The 18,307-nt window shown below is 38.2% G+C and overlaps 1 protein-coding gene and 1 pseudogene across 3 annotated transcripts in view; both read left to right on the top strand.

The window, feature by feature from the left end:
• The window catches only part of ARID4A (AT-rich interaction domain 4A), a 66,806-nt gene that overhangs the window by 41,098 nt on the left and 7,401 nt on the right, over nucleotides 1-18,307 (top strand). For 2 of the 3 annotated variants that reach the window (XM_086709649.1, XM_086709650.1), the window contains exons 16-21: nucleotides 2,742-2,992; nucleotides 5,504-5,701; nucleotides 10,559-10,643; nucleotides 11,476-11,677; nucleotides 13,259-14,392; nucleotides 15,121-15,225. In XM_086709649.1, coding sequence (XP_086565775.1) covers nucleotides 2,742-2,992; nucleotides 5,504-5,701; nucleotides 10,559-10,643; nucleotides 11,476-11,677; nucleotides 13,259-14,392; nucleotides 15,121-15,225 — 1,975 coding nt within the window. The remainder of the gene's footprint in view (nucleotides 1-2,741; nucleotides 2,993-5,503; nucleotides 5,702-10,558; nucleotides 10,644-11,475; nucleotides 11,678-13,258; nucleotides 14,393-15,120; nucleotides 15,226-18,307) is intronic. The other variant, XM_025919959.2, reaches the window with a different exon arrangement.
• Nucleotides 14,402-15,106, top strand: LOC112855040 (10 kDa heat shock protein, mitochondrial pseudogene; annotated as a pseudogene).

The following is an 18,307-nucleotide window of genomic DNA, read 5'->3' as shown; positions in this document are numbered from 1 at the left end:
TTCAGTGGCATTAACTACATTCACATGTCATGCAGTCATCACCACCATCCATCTCCAATACTTTTTTCATCTTGCAAAACTGAAACTCATCATTAAACAGTAACTTCCCATTCCTCTCTCCCCCAGCTTGTGGCAACAGCCATTCTACTTTCTGTCTCTGATTTGACTATTCTGGGTACTTCATATAAGTGGAATCATACGGTATTTGTCCTTTTGTGCCTGGCTTATTTCACTCAGTATAATGTCTTGCAGGTTGAATCTGTGTATGTGTCACAATTTCCTTCCTTTTTAAGACTGAATAATAACTCCCATTATATGTATTTTGGACATACTTTCTTGTCATTACATAAAGATGTTCCTCATCTTTTTTTTTAAGTTTTATTTAAAACTTAACATAAAAAGATGTTACATAAAGATGTTTCTCATCTTATGTAAAATACCTGTAGAGTACTGCATATTATGGATATTCCATAAATTTACCTTCCTTAAGATTTTCTCCAATTTTTTATGATTACAAAATGCTGTAATAAATATGCTTATAAAAATTCCTCGTTTGAATGAATGAGCGGCAAACTTCTAAAAATGGGATTTCTGGGGCAGCTGGCTGGCTCACTGGGAAGAGCATGTGACTCTTGATCTCAGGGTCCTGTGTTCAAGCCCCACATTGGGGGCAGAGATTACTTAAATAAATAGGGGCACCTGGGTGACCCAATCGGTTAAGTGTCTGAGTCTTGATTTTGGCTCAGGTCATGATCTCATGACTGGTGGGGTCAAGCCTCTCATTGGGCTCTGTGTTGACAGCACAGAGCCTGCATGGGATTCTCTCTCTCTGCTCTTCCCCCTGCTCACGTGTGTGCTCTCTCTCTCTCTCAAAATAAATAAATGGGGGCCTGGGTGGCTCAGTCACTTAAGCATCTGACTCTTGATTTCAGCTCAGGTCATGATCTCATGACTCGTGAGTTTAAGCCCCATGTCAGGCTCAGCCCTGAGCCTCTTGGGATTCTGTCTCTCCCTCTCTCTCTGCTCCTCCCCTGCTTCTGTTCTCTCTCTCAAAATAAATAAACTTAAAAAAATTATTTAAAAACTATTTAAATAAATTAATCAAAATTAAAAATTAAAATGGGACTCCTGAAATACAGGTATACAGGCCTGAAGTTTGATAGAGAACAGTTCTTTTCATTCATTTACCTACAAGTATTTAAAGAACATATGCTGGGGCGCCTGGGTGGCTCAGATGGTTAGGCGTTTGATTCTTGGTTTCAGCTCAGGTCACAATCTCCCAATTTCCTGAGTTCGACCCTGTGCTGGGCTCTGTGCTGGCAGTGCACAGCCTGCCTTCTCTTGCTGCCCCTCCCCTGCTAAACCTTATAAAAATAAAAGATAAAACTAAATAAAAATTTACTTAAAAAAATAAAGAACACCTGCTATGTGCATAGGATATAGAAGTGAATAAGAGAGTCCTTGTCTTCATGGAACCTACCCTTTAGTTCTTTGTGATAAAAAAAAAAAATAAACTTATTTTCTAACTTTGAAGTTTAAATAACAAATAGTTAGGAACTAGGGAAAATGTATTATACTGAGATATAATTATAATGTTTTCTAGTGCTGAGTTGTTGGCCCCTTTTCTGTCCTCACTTTATTCCAAGTAGAGGGGAACTCTGCCAGTGTGTAGAAGTGAACTTGAAGGAGAACTTAGGACAGAATAAAATGGCTCACCAGTTTCATGGTCAGTCGAGCATGCAAGAGGCTAGATGAAAGCTGGGGGAAGACAAGTTCCTGCCGGCCTAGTGAGCTCTCTAGATACTCATTCAAAGAAATCCGCTCACTTGTTGGCCATTGATGTAATTCAATCCTTTTAAAATGTAGTCACACAGAAATAGAGTGATAATGTAAATTTTATCTTAAAAATGGTGGAATTAGAGACCACAGAGCTTTAACAGTCCATAATATTTTTTTTTTTTTTTTGCTGGTTAATCTTTTAAAAGTACTATTATTAACCTGTATCATTGATGTGTAGTTAATTATTTTAGAACATTCATTGTAGCCAAGAAATATTGCAAGTGGGATAAAACATGCTAAGTGAAATAAGTCTGACAAAGACAAATCCCATATGATTTCACTTACAAGTAGAATCTCAAAAAGAAAAAAGAATAAGCGAAAAAAGAGAAACAGACTGATGAATACAGAGAATAAACTAGTGTTTGCCAGAGGGAGGGAGTGGGCGGATGGGCTAAGTAAGTATAGGGGATTCAGAGGTGCAAACTTGGAGCTATAAGTCACAGGAATGAAAAGTACAGCATAAGGGATATATTCAATACTATTGGGATAACTGTCTGGTGACCAATGGTGATTATACTTAACCATGGTGAGCACTGCATAATGTATATAATTGTCAATTGACTGTGTTATACACCTGAAATTAATATAACATGTCAACTCTGATTCAATTAAAATTTTATTGTAGTCAAGAAATACAAAAGTGAGATAAAATAATGTGAACAAAGGAAGAGATTTTTACTTCTAATGTAGTATGTAGCCAAGGATCATAGTAGACATGGACATAATTAAGTAATTTATATGGGTTGAAAGGAAAAGTGCCCAGGAATTGATGGGCTGTCATTGTTATGTCTCAAGCCTGAGAGAAGACTAGTCATTGCTGTGAAGCTTTACGAAAAAGAAACATTTTCTGCCTTTTTCCCCATTTGTAGTGATAGCTATTTTAAAGCTTTTACCCCTTCTAGGGACGAAGGAGAATAGCTCGAGATGCAAATTCTATTAAAAAGGAAATTGAAGAAGACAAGACAGAAGACAAATTGAAAGACAATGATACAGAGAATAAAGATGTAGTTGAGGACTATGAAACCGTGGAGAGAAAAGAAAACGAGTTACTGCTGGGGAGAAAAAATACACCAAAGCAAAAGGAGAAGAAAATTAAAAAGCAGGAGGATTCTGATAAAGACTCAGATGAAGAGGAAGAAAAAAGCCAAGAGAGGTACATTATCTTATATTTGTTCTCCAGAAGCACCTGTCTGGGGTACAGCAGCGCTCTGATCCTGCTTAGAGATTCAGGTTTGAGGGAATGTTTTCTTATTGGGACTTCCGTTCCTCTTGTCTAGTGAAGGTGAGACACATTGTGAAGATGATGTGTATCGCCTTTCGGAATTGGAGAATATACTGGTCGCACCATTTTAATAGCACTTGTGCCCTAAACAGTGGCCTCACAGAAGGCTGCGCCACCCAGTCAAAAGAAAGGTCCTGCAGTTGACAGCAGGGAAGGGAGCTGGAGAAAAATGGAGGAAGTGGACAAGAGGAAACAGCGACAGCAAAAATTCCATTTTAAAAAAGGTACAATGTGGGAAAGCTAACAAACACATGGGTGCACAGTACTAGCAGATGTTTCTGTGTGTTAGCTTTATCTAAGACATTTTTCTTTTCAAGTTATTGTATTAGAGTAAGTGGCATGCACCCCTGATGCTAGTTTGGAAAATACATTCTTGCCCCACATCACACCAATAAATTTCAGTTTTTTAATGTCCATTCTGTTTGCTGTTGAGTGTTGGTATTTTTTTTCCATGTATTATACATGTATGGACTGAACTGACTTAAACATTACCAAAGATTAGGCAGTCCAGCTAGAGCAAATTAATGTCCGACTGTGTTTAGTTGGCCATTTCTGTGTTGTCAAATGGATTTACTAATTTTTATATGCTACTAAAAAATGAATCTTAATTCAGCAACAACAGCATAACACACGTTCTTGTAACATGAGCTCTTCTCCATAGTTACTTTTTGATTACTACATTATATGATGACAAATTTTCTAGAAGTTTAAGTAAAATTGGGAAAAAGTAGCCTGCTGCATCCAACTAGTGGCTGACACCCATCTAAAAATTAACCATTGAGAAAATACTTGTAAAAATAGGAATGATTGGTGAGTGGGAGAGGTGATTTTATGATTCAGTCCAAATAGGTACAAGAGCTATCACAATTACATGTGAATTAGATGAGTGAATAAAGAAAGTTCTGTATCGAAATAGGATTAGGAAAACTGGGAGGAGAAAATTGGAGTTGAATATAATGATGTGAGTGCAGAATTTCAAATATTTGGACAATAAATTTAAGCAAAAGTGAACCACTTAAATCAGGGCTAATTATAGTTTGAAGTTTTATTAAAAATAAGCATCAAAATATGTGTAATATGTATTTAATACATAAAACATGTAATACATGTATATATATGTATATATGTGTATATATGTATATATATAGATGTGTGTATATATATATCTATATATATATGTAATATGTGGTTTTAAAAGCCTTTATAGTTGCTATGTAAATAGAATAAGTAATTGTTTCAGAGAAAATTTCAGACTTGAATATGAAAAAAAATATGCCCTTCTATTAAATAAAGATTGAATATATAGACAAACATAGTTCGTATTCTCATTCTATAACAGGAATCATGGAAATGGGAGATTTTTTTATCTGTAGACATTTCTGTTTTAAGTGGTTTCTTAATATTTTGAAATTACCTTATCAGACTATAATATTGAATGTGTCCTTCGAGATAAAACATTTCCCAGGGCAAATGAGGTTGTCAAAGCTTCTTCATGTCGGTTCCCCTAGTGCTCCCCAGATAAATGCCCCACGTTTATTAGAGCATAATGCCTCCTCTGAAAGAAACATTTACCATTCATGACATTAGGATGATCTTTGGTGTAGATCTCTTCTAAATCCTTGGAGGGTTAATACAAAATGTTTTGTTTATAAAAAATACTGAAATATTGTCAGACCTCCCTATGTCAATCTCTTTTATACCTGATTATTTTAAACAAAAGCTGGTGGGAGAGGAGTAAAAACACAACAGAAATCAGTATGAGATACACAAAGCTTTGTTCTCCTGGTGCTATCCCACAGTTTCAACAAGTGACCTAATATTCAAATATCTGTTGTTTCTTTGTTACGGTAGGAAAACCTTTAAAATATAAACTAGTTTAAAAGATATGGTTACTGAGGTAGATAGCCCTTGTTCATTAGTCTGCCCACTAAAATAAAACAGTTATGCTAAAGACCATTCTAAATTGAGCAGAGTGGTAGTAAAGTAGATTCAAGACAATTTAGTTGCAGGAAGTTAGAAACTATCTTTAGATAATTTTCACATAATAAGGTGGCACTTGAATATGAATCCTAAAGAGTTTTTCAAAGCACATGGCTCTTACTTTATCAAAACTGATTAATTTGACTACATCATCAACTGTGATTATTGATTGGCCTTTAAGAAATATGGATTTACTTGTGGTACAGTGCACCGTTACGTAATAAATTCCTTAGTAGGTAGTCCATAAAAATCTTCTCCTTCTCCTCCTTCTTCTCCTCCTCCACTGACATGCTATTAAGGTAATACTTAGGTTTTAACTATTCTACATGTTGAATTCTTTTAGCATATATTAGTTCTCCATTAAATTATTAGTAGCATTATCAATGTTATAACTTGCTGCAGGGAAGAAACTGAAAGCAAATGTGACTCTGATGGGGAGGAAGATGAGGAAGACATGGAACCCTGCCTAACAGGAACCAAAGTGAAAGTAAAATATGGTCGAGGAAAAACGCAGAAAATCTATGAAGCTAGTATTAAAAGCACTGAAATTGATGATGGAGAAGTTTTATACTTGGTACATTACTATGGATGGAATGTCAGGTAAGCAGAAAACGTATTTTCTTACTATTGAAATTTATTTCCATGGTTCAAAAAGATTAATGTTGTGAAGAACCAAAGAAAATGGTATATATAAAACAAATGGTTACAAAGCATACCTTTTATCTGAATTTTCCAAGACTTTTAACATCTCCAGTGCTTTACTAGCTGTGTCAGTACTTCAGGCAAGGGTCACCAAGATCCTATGTGTAGTTGAACAGGTTGGATTTATTGCTCATTTGCAGTGAGGGAGAACACAGTAAGGGATACCATGGGGCATTCATCAAGAGAGTGTTAGATGAATTCATGAAAGTCCAAGGCACCGCCTCTGGAAACAGCAGTAGCCCAGGATTTTATGGAAACATCCTGCAGACCATGGGCAGGGAGGCAGGCCTGCAGCTCCCAATGGTGCAGGTGGTTTGTCTATTACATTTATTCAAAATCATTCTCATATCGGGGCACCGGGGTGGCTCAGTCAGTTAAGTGTCTTGACTTTGGCTTAGGTCATGATCTCACAGTTCATGGGTTGGAGTTCTGTGTCGAGCTGTGTGTTAACAACTCAGAGCCTGGAGCCTGCTTCGGATTCCGTGTCTCCCTCTCTCTCTGCCCCTCCTCCACTCAGACTCTTTCTCTCTCTCAAAAATGAATAAATGTTAAAATAAATAAATAAAATTTAAAAATAAAATAAATCAAGCTTGTATCAAGTATTATAATTCTAAGTTGATTAATTTAAAAATGTTAGGACTCAGATTTGAGCTTGTTAGATGATTTTAGGGAGGGTTTAAGGAAGTGGGTTTTGCTGTAGATTGGATGTGGTCAAGAAGTGGTGATAATTGTGTGATTGGTTTTCTTAATAAATCTTATCTAGAAGAAGAGAAGACTAGACCAAGGTTAGTATTGTAATTGATAAAGAAGCAGCAGTTAGTCACTCAAGATAAAAGGATGTTGGTCATTTTTGTGGGTTGGATAATATTCCTTTTTATCCTGTGTTTAGATACTATTATGAAGTGGTCTTCTTTTTGTCTTGATCTGTCATGGTCATGGGATAGGCTTATCTGATGTTGATGTTCTGTGAAACTGTTGATGTTCAACAGGAGAACAACTGCATGTAGCTTTGAGTCCAGATCAGTTCTGTAGCTGATAGTACCAGGCCAGTTCCTCTACTCTTCCCTTTCCCCTTTGGAAAGCCTTATGCGTTTAATATCTCTGCTTGCCCTGTATTTGCTTGGAGCCAGAGTGCTTCAAGGTTTCCTTACATACTAGAAATGTGCTGTTATGTGTCAATTCCTTCACCTCTAAATCGGGTAAGATAAAGCACCTGCTTTATAAAATGTTGTGAGAAATAGTGCTTAACACCTGTATTAACATACAAAGTGCTTAGAACAGTGCCTGGCATACAGTAAGTACTCAATAAATGTTGACTGTTTTCTTTAGTGAGGGAGAGTTAGGTTTCTTTCATTTTGCATCATTTTAAGAATATGGGTTTAGGTGTGCCTGGGTGGCTCAGTCAGTTAAGCGTCCGAATCTTGATTTAGGCTCAGGTTATGATCTCATGATCATGGGATCAAGCCCCACATCAGGCTCTGCACTGGGCATGGAGCCTGCTTGGGATTCTCTCTCCCCCTCTTTGTCTGTTTCCAACATGCATTCTCTCTCTCTCTCTCAAATAACTTTAAGGAAAAAAAAAAAGTATGGGTTTAATGAATAGCATATAAAACTTTAAAATTTCTCAGACTGGTCCCTATGTTCTTCACACTTGTGCCAACACTAGAAAGAAACTTGTTTAAGTTTGTTTATATATTTTGAGAAGAGAAAGAGCGAGAGAGCATATGAGCACGAGCAGGGGGAGGCAGAGGGAAAGGGAGATAGAGACAGAATCCCAAGCAGGCTCTGCACTGGTAGCCTGGAGCCCGATGCGAGGCTTGAAATAATGAACTGAGAGATCATGACCTGCTCCAAAACCAAGAGTCGGATGCTTTACTGAGCCACCCAGGTGCCCCACAAACTTTAATTTTTAAAACATGCTTATTATTCAATATTTATAGTTGACATACATTGTCCTATTAGTTTCAGTTGTACAACATGATTCACCAGTTCTGTGCAAACTCTTTAGTGATCTTAGAGATCTGTTGTTTTGTATGCACATATTGAATTCGGGGAGAGGGGTACTATCTTGTCAGCTCTGAGTCACTGTCTTTGCAGTTGTAGCACATTATAGCCTTTGATTTTTCTCTGCTTCCATTCAGTTCCAGCCATCCACTCTTACTCTGTGTGGGTCTGCTCATCTTTCTAGAAAGTCCCCTTCCTATCCTTCACTCTCATCTTTTTAATATTTTACTATATGACTTTTCTCAAGTCATTTTACTTATTTTTAAAAATTTATTCATTTTTGAGAAACAGAATAAGACTGAGCAGGGGAGGGGCAGAGAGAGAGGGAGACACAGAATCCGAAGCAGGCTCCAGGCTCTGAGCTGTCAACACAGAGCCTGACGCGGGGCTCGAACTCACAAACCGCAAGATCGTGACCTAAGCCAAAGTGAGATGCTTAACCAACTAAGCCACCCCGGCGCCCCAACAGTCATTTTATTATATGCTCACGTTCTTCCTCACTGGTTATCTTCCCAACTAGTTACCTAACTGGTTACTGATACGGTTCGTGGTTTTTCATTGTCCTTCTGTACTCCTAAAAGCTAGTATAATTGCGGTCTGCTGATGGAAACAGAGCCACTCTAGCTCCTAGAGAATCCAGTTGGGTTTCTAAAACAGGGTAGCATGTGCAATTGTGAGGGGAGTGCTGGTCTGTAGTTGAGAGATTCTGGGACCACCCTTGGTTGGCAGTATTAATACTGGAGTACCCGCATGACATACTGTGGTGACCAGGCCATGTGGCCTCTAAATCAGAGGTGTACTCTAAATCAGACCTGTGCTTCTTAGTTGTGTGATAGGTCCCGTAAAAGTTTGAAACTGGGCAGTTACTCCTTTGTGCCTTGGACCAGATACATAAATAACCCTCTTATTGCATTTAGTAGACTGTCCTCGATTTTACTGTATGTCTGCCTTTTACACCAGACTGCAAGCTGCATGACAGCAAGGGTCTTCTTCTTACTACTCTCTACAGTGTACACTGTATTCTCAGACAGTGCCCGGAATGCTAGTAGGCCCTCAGTAAATGTCCAAGTGAGTGATTATTATGAAATACAGTAAGAATAAAGCCGGGTAAAATGAATATATTGGGTTAGTCCAGGAGGAAATCGTTTTTCCAAACCATAGTGTAGGTAAGTCACGGTCTTATGTCAACCGATATGTGGATATTGGAACTGTGTCCTTCCTTCGCACGGCTCCGTGGTAACTAGGTTACAAAGTGAGGGTATGGTTTCCATTAACATGGTGCAGTTCAAAGTAAGGACTGCCTGTAGTGTTTTTTGCCTGAGTGTTCACATTTTAGATTTTGATTAAGCTGTATAAATACCTATATATTTACATAGTGTAAGAACTGGCATTTAGTTGTAGAAAGTTTAGTTTCTTATTTGCCCTGATTAGTAATGTGGACTGTGTTGAAATTTAAAAGTGATGTCAATATTTTGGAAGAAGGTATAAGGGAAATGAGGAGTTTTCAATTTGAGCTAAGCAGAATAAAAACTTAAAGGAAATGAAAGATCTTGGGGCATCTGGGTGGCTCAGTGGGTTAAGCGTCTGACTTTGGCTCAGGTCGTGATCTCACAGCTCGTGAGTTTGAGCCCTGCATTGGGCTCTGTGCTGACAGCTCAGAGCCGGAGCCTGCTTTGGATTCTATATCTCCCTCTCTTTCTGCCCCTCCCCTGCTTGTGCTCTCTCTCAAAAACAAACATTTTAGAAAAATTTTTAATAAAAAAATGAAAGATCTCTAAAATTTTTCAGAGTCTTAGCGGTAACAGTTCAGAATAAAATTTTATTAGAAATATTAGCAACTAGAGGGGCTCCTGGGTGGCTCAGTTGGTTGAGCATCCGACTTCGGCTCAGGTCATGATCTTGCAGTTCGTGAGTTCAAGCCCCGCATCGGGCTCTGTGCTGACAGCTCAGAGCCTGGAGCCTGCTTCAGATTCTGTGTCTCCCTCTCTCTCTGTCCCTTCCCCGCTCATGCTCTGTCTCTGTCTCTGAGAAATGAATAAACGTTAAAAAAAAAAAAAAATATTAGCTATGTGGGACGCCTGGGTGGCTCAGTTGGTTAAGCATCCAACTTTGGCTCAGGTCATGATCTCACGGTTCATGAGTTCGAGCCCCACATTGGGCTCTGTGCTGACAGCTCAGAGCCTGGAGCCTGCTTCAGATTCTGTGTGTCCCTCTCTCTCTGCCCCTCCCCTGTTCACACTCTGTCTCTCCCTCTCTCAAAAATAAACATCAAAAGAAAAAAAAATACTAGCAGCTATAGAGTTCTGGGAGGAAAAGAGAGCTGAAAAGGACTTCATAAATAAACCTGGAACTGATCATGTTACAAATGTGAATTCACTTCACTTATCTCTGCATTCATTATTTGGTCAATAGAATGAATGCCAGTGTAACATCAACTTATTCTGTTAAGCTCAGATCTGTGGGAAACAAAAGCTCAGTACAGAAAATAAAAGCCGTTTAAACAGTCTTGAATCTGCATAGGTTTTTCTTGCTCATTTACCCTAAGAAATTTTCTTGCCTTGTCCTGGTGGTGGCAGGTTTACAACGCACCTCGTACAGGCTGGTACTTGTTACCAATACACCAGCCCCTGTGCTCTTCATGTTTCTGCCAACAGTAGAACTGAACTCTTTAGTTTCCTCACTGCTGTTTCATTTGGTGCATACATTTCAAATAAGGTATTACTGTGAAGTTTTATTTTTTTCTGTTTTAAGGTATGATGAATGGGTGAAGGCTGACAGGATAATCTGGCCTTTGGACAAAGGTGGACCAAAGAAAAAACAGAAGAAAAAAGCAAAAGTATGTATATAGAGTCATATCCTTTATGATAAGTATAGGTATTATTTATATTATACTGTGTTTTATAAATCTTGTTTTCTCATTGTAATAATCGTCTTGATTTCTTTAAGGTAATTGTGATTTTCTCTCTGGTAACCCAGAAGCTAAAAAGTAAAAAATGTAAACACATTACCATATTGTTTAGGGCAAGATAAAAACCAGGGACTCCCTAGGAGACAGGCTTCAAACTCAAATGTCTATAGGGGCTCTATAGTAAAAGGGTAAAACAGGATTGATGGTGACAAAAAAGAGGATACATTCCTCATCAAGAGAGGATGGAACTCACCACTCTTGTGGGATGCAGACTCAGGGTTGTCAGATTTTAGGATTTTTTTTGCAGACAACTGTCTTGAAAGCTAGTATTAGATAAAGCTAAAACACATACCTGCTGGCTAGTTGTGCTCAACATCCCTACCCTCAATTTTCAGCCTGTGCTGTAGAAATTCACCTAAGGTTTTGTCTGTTTGATGGCAGGTCTCTTTCTTGTCCTCAGGGAATAGTAATGAACAAGGAGGGGTGCTGAGTAGTTGTTCAGTTCTCTAATGCATGGACTCTGGCCTTCACCGTGGGACTGCGGTGTTACAAACCATAGACTATCTTATTCATATAATTATAACTATGTTAGAAAACCACTTGTTTTTGGTTTTTCTATAAGCATGAACTAAGAGTTGATATATAAAATATAAAACCTTTTTTGAGTTATGGTTTTCCTTGGAGAAGTAGAATGTCGGTAGAATGTTCATTTTTTTCTAAGGCATCGGCCCTTCTCATACGTTTTGTTGCTGTTACCCAGAATAAAGAAGACAGTGAAAAGGATGACAAGAGGGATGAGGAGAGGCAGAAGTCAAAACGAGGACGACCTCCTTTAAAATCTACCCTTTCATCAAACATGCCATATGGTTTGTCTAAGACTCCAAACAGTGAAGGAAAATCAGGTACCAGAAGTGCTCGCAGCAGTATGCCAGACAGCTCACCTCTGTCAAATGGAATGGAAGGTGCTAATTTTGAGGATCGTTGATTTTTTAAAAAATCAATAATACAATAAAACTATACTTGTGTGAGAGATTCATAGAAAGTCATCTAAGTTTTTAATCTCATATAATTTAAACTACAAAACTTGATTTGAGATAAATATTTTCTTAAAAAAAATTTTTTTTTAACGTTTATTTATTTTTGAGACAGAGAGAGACAGAGCATGAACGGGGGAGGGTCAGAGAGAGAGGGAGACACAGAATCTGAAACAGGCTCCAGGCTCTGAGCTGTCAGCACAGAGCCTGACGCGGGGCTCGAACCCTCGGACCGTGAGATCATGACCTGAGCTGAAGTCGGACGCTTAACTGACTGAGCCACCCAGGCGCCCCTGAGATAAATATTTTAGTCTCTCATGTTTACTTACGACTGAGTGATGTCTTACTTTAATTGGAATACTTTTGTCGTCAGTATTGTAGGAGTATTCTATTTTGAAAGAAGATGGGTTGACAAGTCATGCATCCTACTGTGTGCTGCACTGTCCTTCAGAGCGTGCACCAGTGTCTCCTACAATTCAGTGCTGTTCACGCAGGATATTTCAACAAAGCTGACACCAAGGTGTTCAAAGCACACAAACTAACGTGGTATAGGCATGTTTTGTGATGAGTATAGGTGAACATACTTTATTTTGCTTTTAACTTTTTTCTCACCTTTCTACCTTTGTATGTTTTCCCATGAAATTTAAAATGTTAAATCCTTGTCTCATCAAAACTTTTTCCTCCCTTCAAGAAAAAAGCTATTCTGAACTAGGACTACCTTTCGTCCATGTGGTGTTTGTGTGTAAATTAGAAAAGGGCTTGCTCCCTCCTCATCACTGCCATCTACTGGAAGCTTATCATAACACACAAATGCAAGATGTCCACCAAATGAAGCTTGTCTATTTGAGTTTGCCTTTTTGGACTTCTTTACAATAGAAGTACCATGTGGGCAGAATTTTTATATTTTACAGTTCCTGTACATTCTCACAGCCCTACTTTACTATTTTAAAAAATTCTCTAACTTAAAGAGAATGAGTTCTTTTGCAAGAAGGTAGCTTGCCTATACTTTTATGTCTTTAAATCAAAAGAATATTTAAACCTTTGGGAATTCAAACTGCTCATTTTGTGCATCTCTTCTTTTCAGAATTTTTAAAAATAGAATGTCATCTTCCTTTCTAGAGACACAGAATGCCCATTACGTTTATTAATCAATATCTATTAGACCTCAGATCAAACCACTTAATGTATTAACTTACTATCTCAGTACTAGTCCTTTGCTTTTTCTGACGATTTTTCATAGCCCAATTTCTGAGATTTTTTTCATAGCCCAAACTAGCTCTATTATAGACTTGAGATAGTAATATTTTCAGTGTAATGTGTTTTTACATGGAGTTAATTTTGCAACTTACCACCCCCTCCCATTTTTTGGCCCAAATGTATGATTTACCAGGAATTTCTACAGGGAAGTATTCAGTGGTGTATGATTTAGAGTGGTAGAATTTTTATTCTAAAATTACATTGGTAATTAAGACAGAAACCTTTGTAATACAGTAATATTTCCTCTTGCAGACTCTTGCTCATCTGATAGTGAAACAGAAGACCTTTTAGAAAAGAATTTGATGAATGAAGAACTTTCTCCTGATATTAAAGAACTAGAAAAAAATGAACACTTGAATGACGATAAACTAGATGAAGAAAATCCAAAGATTGCTGCACATATATTAAAAGAAAACGAAAGGACACAAATGCAGCCTTTAGAAACACTGAAGTTAGAAGTTGGAGAGAATGAACAAATAGTACAGATTTTTGGAAATAAAGTGGAACAAGGAGAAGAAGTTAAGAAAGAGGCTGAAAAATCTCCTAAAGGAAAGGGAAGACGAAGCAAGACAAAAGATCTTTCTTTAGAAATTATAAAGATTTCATCATTTAGCCAGGATGAAGCAGGAAGTGAATCTCATATAGAAGCTCAGAGTCTAGAATTTTCTTCACTAGACAGTAAAAATTTTTCCTCTACTGCTGAAGATGAAATTGACCAGTGTGCAAAAGAAAAAAAGTTGAAACGAAAATTACTGGGACAGTCATCACCAGAGAAAAAAACAAGAATCGAGAATGGAATGGAAATGACAAACAGCGTATCTCAAGAAAAGACCAGTGACTGTATTGCATCTGAGGGAATGAAAAACTTAAATTTTGAACAACATTTTGAAGTAGAAAATGAAGAAATGCCATCATTAATCGCAGAGTCCAACCAACGCAGTCAAGAATTGACTAGTGAAAAATTTGACAGTCCAGCTGAAGAAACTGTAAATACTCCACTAAAAGAAGAAGAGGATGCAATGCCTCTGATTGGGCCTGAGACCTTGGTTTGCCATGAAGTAGACTTGGATGATTTGGATGAGAAGGATAAGACCAGTATTGAAGATGTAGTAGTTGAAAACTCTGAGTCTAACTCTCTTGTTTCTATTCCACCTGCCCTACCTCCTGTTGTACAGCATCACTTTTCAGTAGCTTCACCACTTACTCTCAGTCAAGATGAGTCTCGAAGTATAAAAAGTGAGAGTGACATAACCATTGAAGTTGATAGCATTGCTGAAGAATCTCAAGAAGGTCTCTGTGAGAGGGAATCTGCAAATGGGTTTGAAGCCGGTGTTGCCTCTGGTACCTGTAGTATAATTGTTCAAGAAAGAGAGAACAGAGAGAAGGGTAAGAACTTTCTAGGGAGAACATCAGCCTTTACGTTCAGCCCCAAAATTAGTAAGTTAAGAGTTTTAGGCATTCTTGATCTGTAAAGTTCCCACCCTCCCTCCCTCCTATTCTCTCTTTCCTTTGTACGTCACGTCCCCACTTTCCCTTCCCATGCCTTTAAAAAAAAATGTACATCGAGAAATTCATGTGGAGTAGACCGGTGAATAATACAGCTGCTCTTGTGGCGGTGGTGGTGGCTCAAGCGCAGAAGACCAACTGCAGTGGCCGGAGTTATGGGAGGACAGGCGTTTAGAGAGTTTCTTCCTCCTTTGACCGAGTTTTAGTTGAAAGGAGTACAGCCAGAACTGCAACTAATGGAGGCATTATGCTTCTGCAAAACTCTCAAGAAAAAGTATTGTAAGCAACAGTAGTAGCTGTTGGACTGGGCTCTAAAGGGAAAGGTGGAGAGATAACAAGCATTTAGCGTCAAAGTTGGAGGTAAAGTTCTTCTCTCAGAATATGGAGGCACTAGAGTAGGTCTAGATGACGAGGATTATTTCTTAGAGAGGGTGACATTCTCAGAAAATATGCAGACCGAAATAAATTATTATTGAAATGGTATCATGTGAAGCTGCCCATTCCACTGAAATCTCTCATCCTGTAAATAATTTCCATGTCTTTTATAATAAACTAATGGTATCCAAAATGTATGTATTTTTCAAGTCGTCTCTTCCCCCTTATTTCAGGTCAGAAAAGGCCAAATGATGGAAATAGTGGATTATTGGCAAAAAAGCAAAAGCGTACCCCAAAGCGAACAAGTGCTGTAGCCAAAACTGAAAAGAATGGAACAGGTTGGTGCTTTCCAATGCTGGCTTTAGACAGCATAAATTTAGTTAATATTTTCAGCATTTTGTTGGCTTGATCATTTGTGTCAATTTAAAAATAAATTTGGTTTATTATGTTCTGAAAATAGCAGTTTTCCCATTAGTTTTTGATCTGAAGGGCTGATCAATTTTATTTGGAGCTGGAATAGCTGTGATTATTTTTTTATGTTTACTTCGTTTGTATTTCTTATGTAAAGCAGTTTAATATTGAGGAATGTATTTGAGGATCTTGAATAATAGAAAAGTAATATTTGCTCTAGTGGTAAAAACAGATTAAGTTTACATTTCTGAATGGAATGGTTTACTTTAATCTAGAAAAGCTGATTCCTAAATAGTATCACAGTATTTTTAAAATGGAGGATAATGAAATTCATGTGGAAATAAACGAAGAAATTAACAAATCAGTATGAATCAACAGATTACATGAGATTTTTGTACCATAAGGAATAAAAACCAAGTCATAGAATATAATAGAAATAAACATGGTTGATTTTGACAAATTAAAGTTTTATCTCTAAAATAAGCCTTCATACAAGTCTGAAAGGAAAATTCCAGGTTATAGTAGATACATATTCCACAGAAGGAGCATATAATTTTATACAAGATCAAAGCCATTTCAAAGGAAAATTTCTGAACCATAGCCACCTGTGGCTGGACAATACAGATGTAGAGAGAAAGAGCGATGGGAAATGAGAAGAGAGAGGCAGTAGGAATTACCAAGGGCAACTGAATAACATCATTGTGCCTGGCAGATACTACGTTTGTCACATAAAGTGAACCCCATCAGTAATGGGACAAGAGGAAATCATGTACTACCTGGCAGGATACAAGAAGAACACAGCTGCACTTCTGTGACATTCCTGTCAAAGATGCATAACCTGAATGTAATCATGAGGAACCATCAACAAATTCAAACTGAAGGGTATTCTGTAAAATAACTGGTCTGCAATTTGAGAAATTGTCAAGGTCATGAAAGTCAGAGCAAGAGGAACTGTTCCAGATGAAAGGAGACTTAGGAGACATGACAATTAAATGCAGCATATAATTCTCACCTGGATCCTATTGTTACAAAAGACATTACCAGGTCAAGTAGAGAAACTTGTATGGGATAGGAAGATTGGATGATGATAATAGATTTGTGTTCATTTCATGATTTTGATGGTTGTATTGTGGTTCTATAAGAGTGTGGTGGTTTTAAAAACAGATCTACAAATTTACTGATAGTCCCCTCTTCAAGAGGCAAAGCCTGATTCCCTTCCCTTGCATGTGGGCTGAATTCAGTGACTCACTTGTAACAAATGAAGTGATAGAGTAGGACTTCAAGAGAACAGGTCATGAAAGGCACTCCAGATTCCTCCTTGCTCTCCCTTGGATCACTTGCTCTGGTGAAGGTTGGCTGCCAAGTCATGACGGCACAGCAGGTATAGAGAGGTCCACATGGTGAGGAACTGAGCTTATCCTGCCAACAGCCAGCAAGGAACTGAGGCCTCCTGCCAGTAGTAGCCATGCGAGTGAACCGTCTTGGAAGCATATCCTTCAGCTCTAGTCAAGTCTACAGAGACCACAGCCTCAGCTAAAAGCTTGACTGCCACATCACAAGAATTACCTGAACCAGATCACTCAACCAAGCTGCTCCCAGATTCCAACACTCAGAAATATGACATATAAACTGCTAAGTTGGGGGCCAGTCTGCAGATAACACGAGGAGAATGTTCTTGTTTATAAGAAATAAACACCAAATACTCAAGTGTGGCAGGGCAACTTAACCTTCAAATGGGTCAGAAAAACATTTTTTGGTAACTGTTCTTACAGCTTTTTTCTAAGTTTGAAGATTGTCTCAAAGTAAAAAGGATTAAAAAGGAAGAAAGGAGATCATCAGTTTTACTTTTGGGAAAGAATATCTGGCTTAATCTTTGGCAAGAAGAAATGAACTAAAGAGATGGGAAGTGAAATCATTAGGACTCAGTCATTATTAGTTACATATGAGGGACTGGCTAATGGACACATGGGATAGAGGAGTAGCAGGAGGCTGTTGGAAGAGTAAGTAATTCAGGGAATGTTGGGTTAGAGATACCCAGTATTAGGGAAATAGGGGTGTGGAGCTTCGAAGAGTCTGTTTTTAGAAGATGGTTGTGTAAAGGATTGTAAGAAGATGCGATCCCTGTGGAAGAGATGTAAAAAGAGAAAAAGGACCAACAGAATTATGTGAGATATCTGTATGGGCACTGATCTGAGACAAATGCAAATCAGTAAATGCCGGTGGGTTTGAATAAAAAAGTTTCAAATGCTATTGGATATGCAATAAGATTAAATACATTGATTGGATTTGTTGAGTTGTAAATGTTGGGACCCTAACAAGAGCACAGGAATGTGATTAGAAGATGTGGAAATCAGGATAACAAAGTTTCTTTCAAGAAATTTTACTTTATTTTTTTTATTTTAAAAAAAAATTTTTTTTTTCAACGTTTATTTATTTTTGGGACAGAGAGAGACAGAGCATGAACGGGGGAGGGGCAGAGAGAGAGGGAGACACAGAATCGGAAACAGGCTCCAGGCTCCGAGCCATCAGCCCAGAGCCCGACGCGGGGCTCGAACTCACGGACCGCGAGATCGTGACCTGGCTGAAGTCGGACGCTTAACCGACTGCACCACCCAGGCGCCCCAAGAAATTTTACTTTAAAAGAGAAGGAAGGAGGTGCCAGCTAAAAGGAGAAGTTTTCTTTTTACCTCCTCTAAGAGTGGGAAAGATATAAGCATGTTGGCAGACTCTGGGAAAAGAAGTTGAAGCTAAAAGAAGATGGTAATTGATGTTGAGATATTCCAGGGGAGCTGGGAGTGGATGGTTTTAAGAGTACAGCTGAAGAGAGTAGTCTTCAGAAACACTCTCTTTTTGACCCCACCCCCCCCCAAAAAAAAAGTCAATAAAGACAGATACAGATAGAGGAGAGGCTGGGAAATTGAGTGGGTAACCCTCAACCTTGCCTTGTCAGAAGGCAAGGTTGGCTTTTGAGAGAGAGTAGGGTGGAAGTAGGATATAGAAGATGGGGGA

The sequence above is a fragment of the Puma concolor genome, chromosome B3 (assembly GCF_028749965.1).
Source record: "Puma concolor isolate L17-30 chromosome B3, mPumCon1.1.hap2, whole genome shotgun sequence".
Classification (NCBI taxonomy): Eukaryota; Metazoa; Chordata; class Mammalia; order Carnivora; family Felidae; genus Puma; species Puma concolor.
This window is presented reverse-complemented; position numbering and strand designations above follow the sequence as displayed.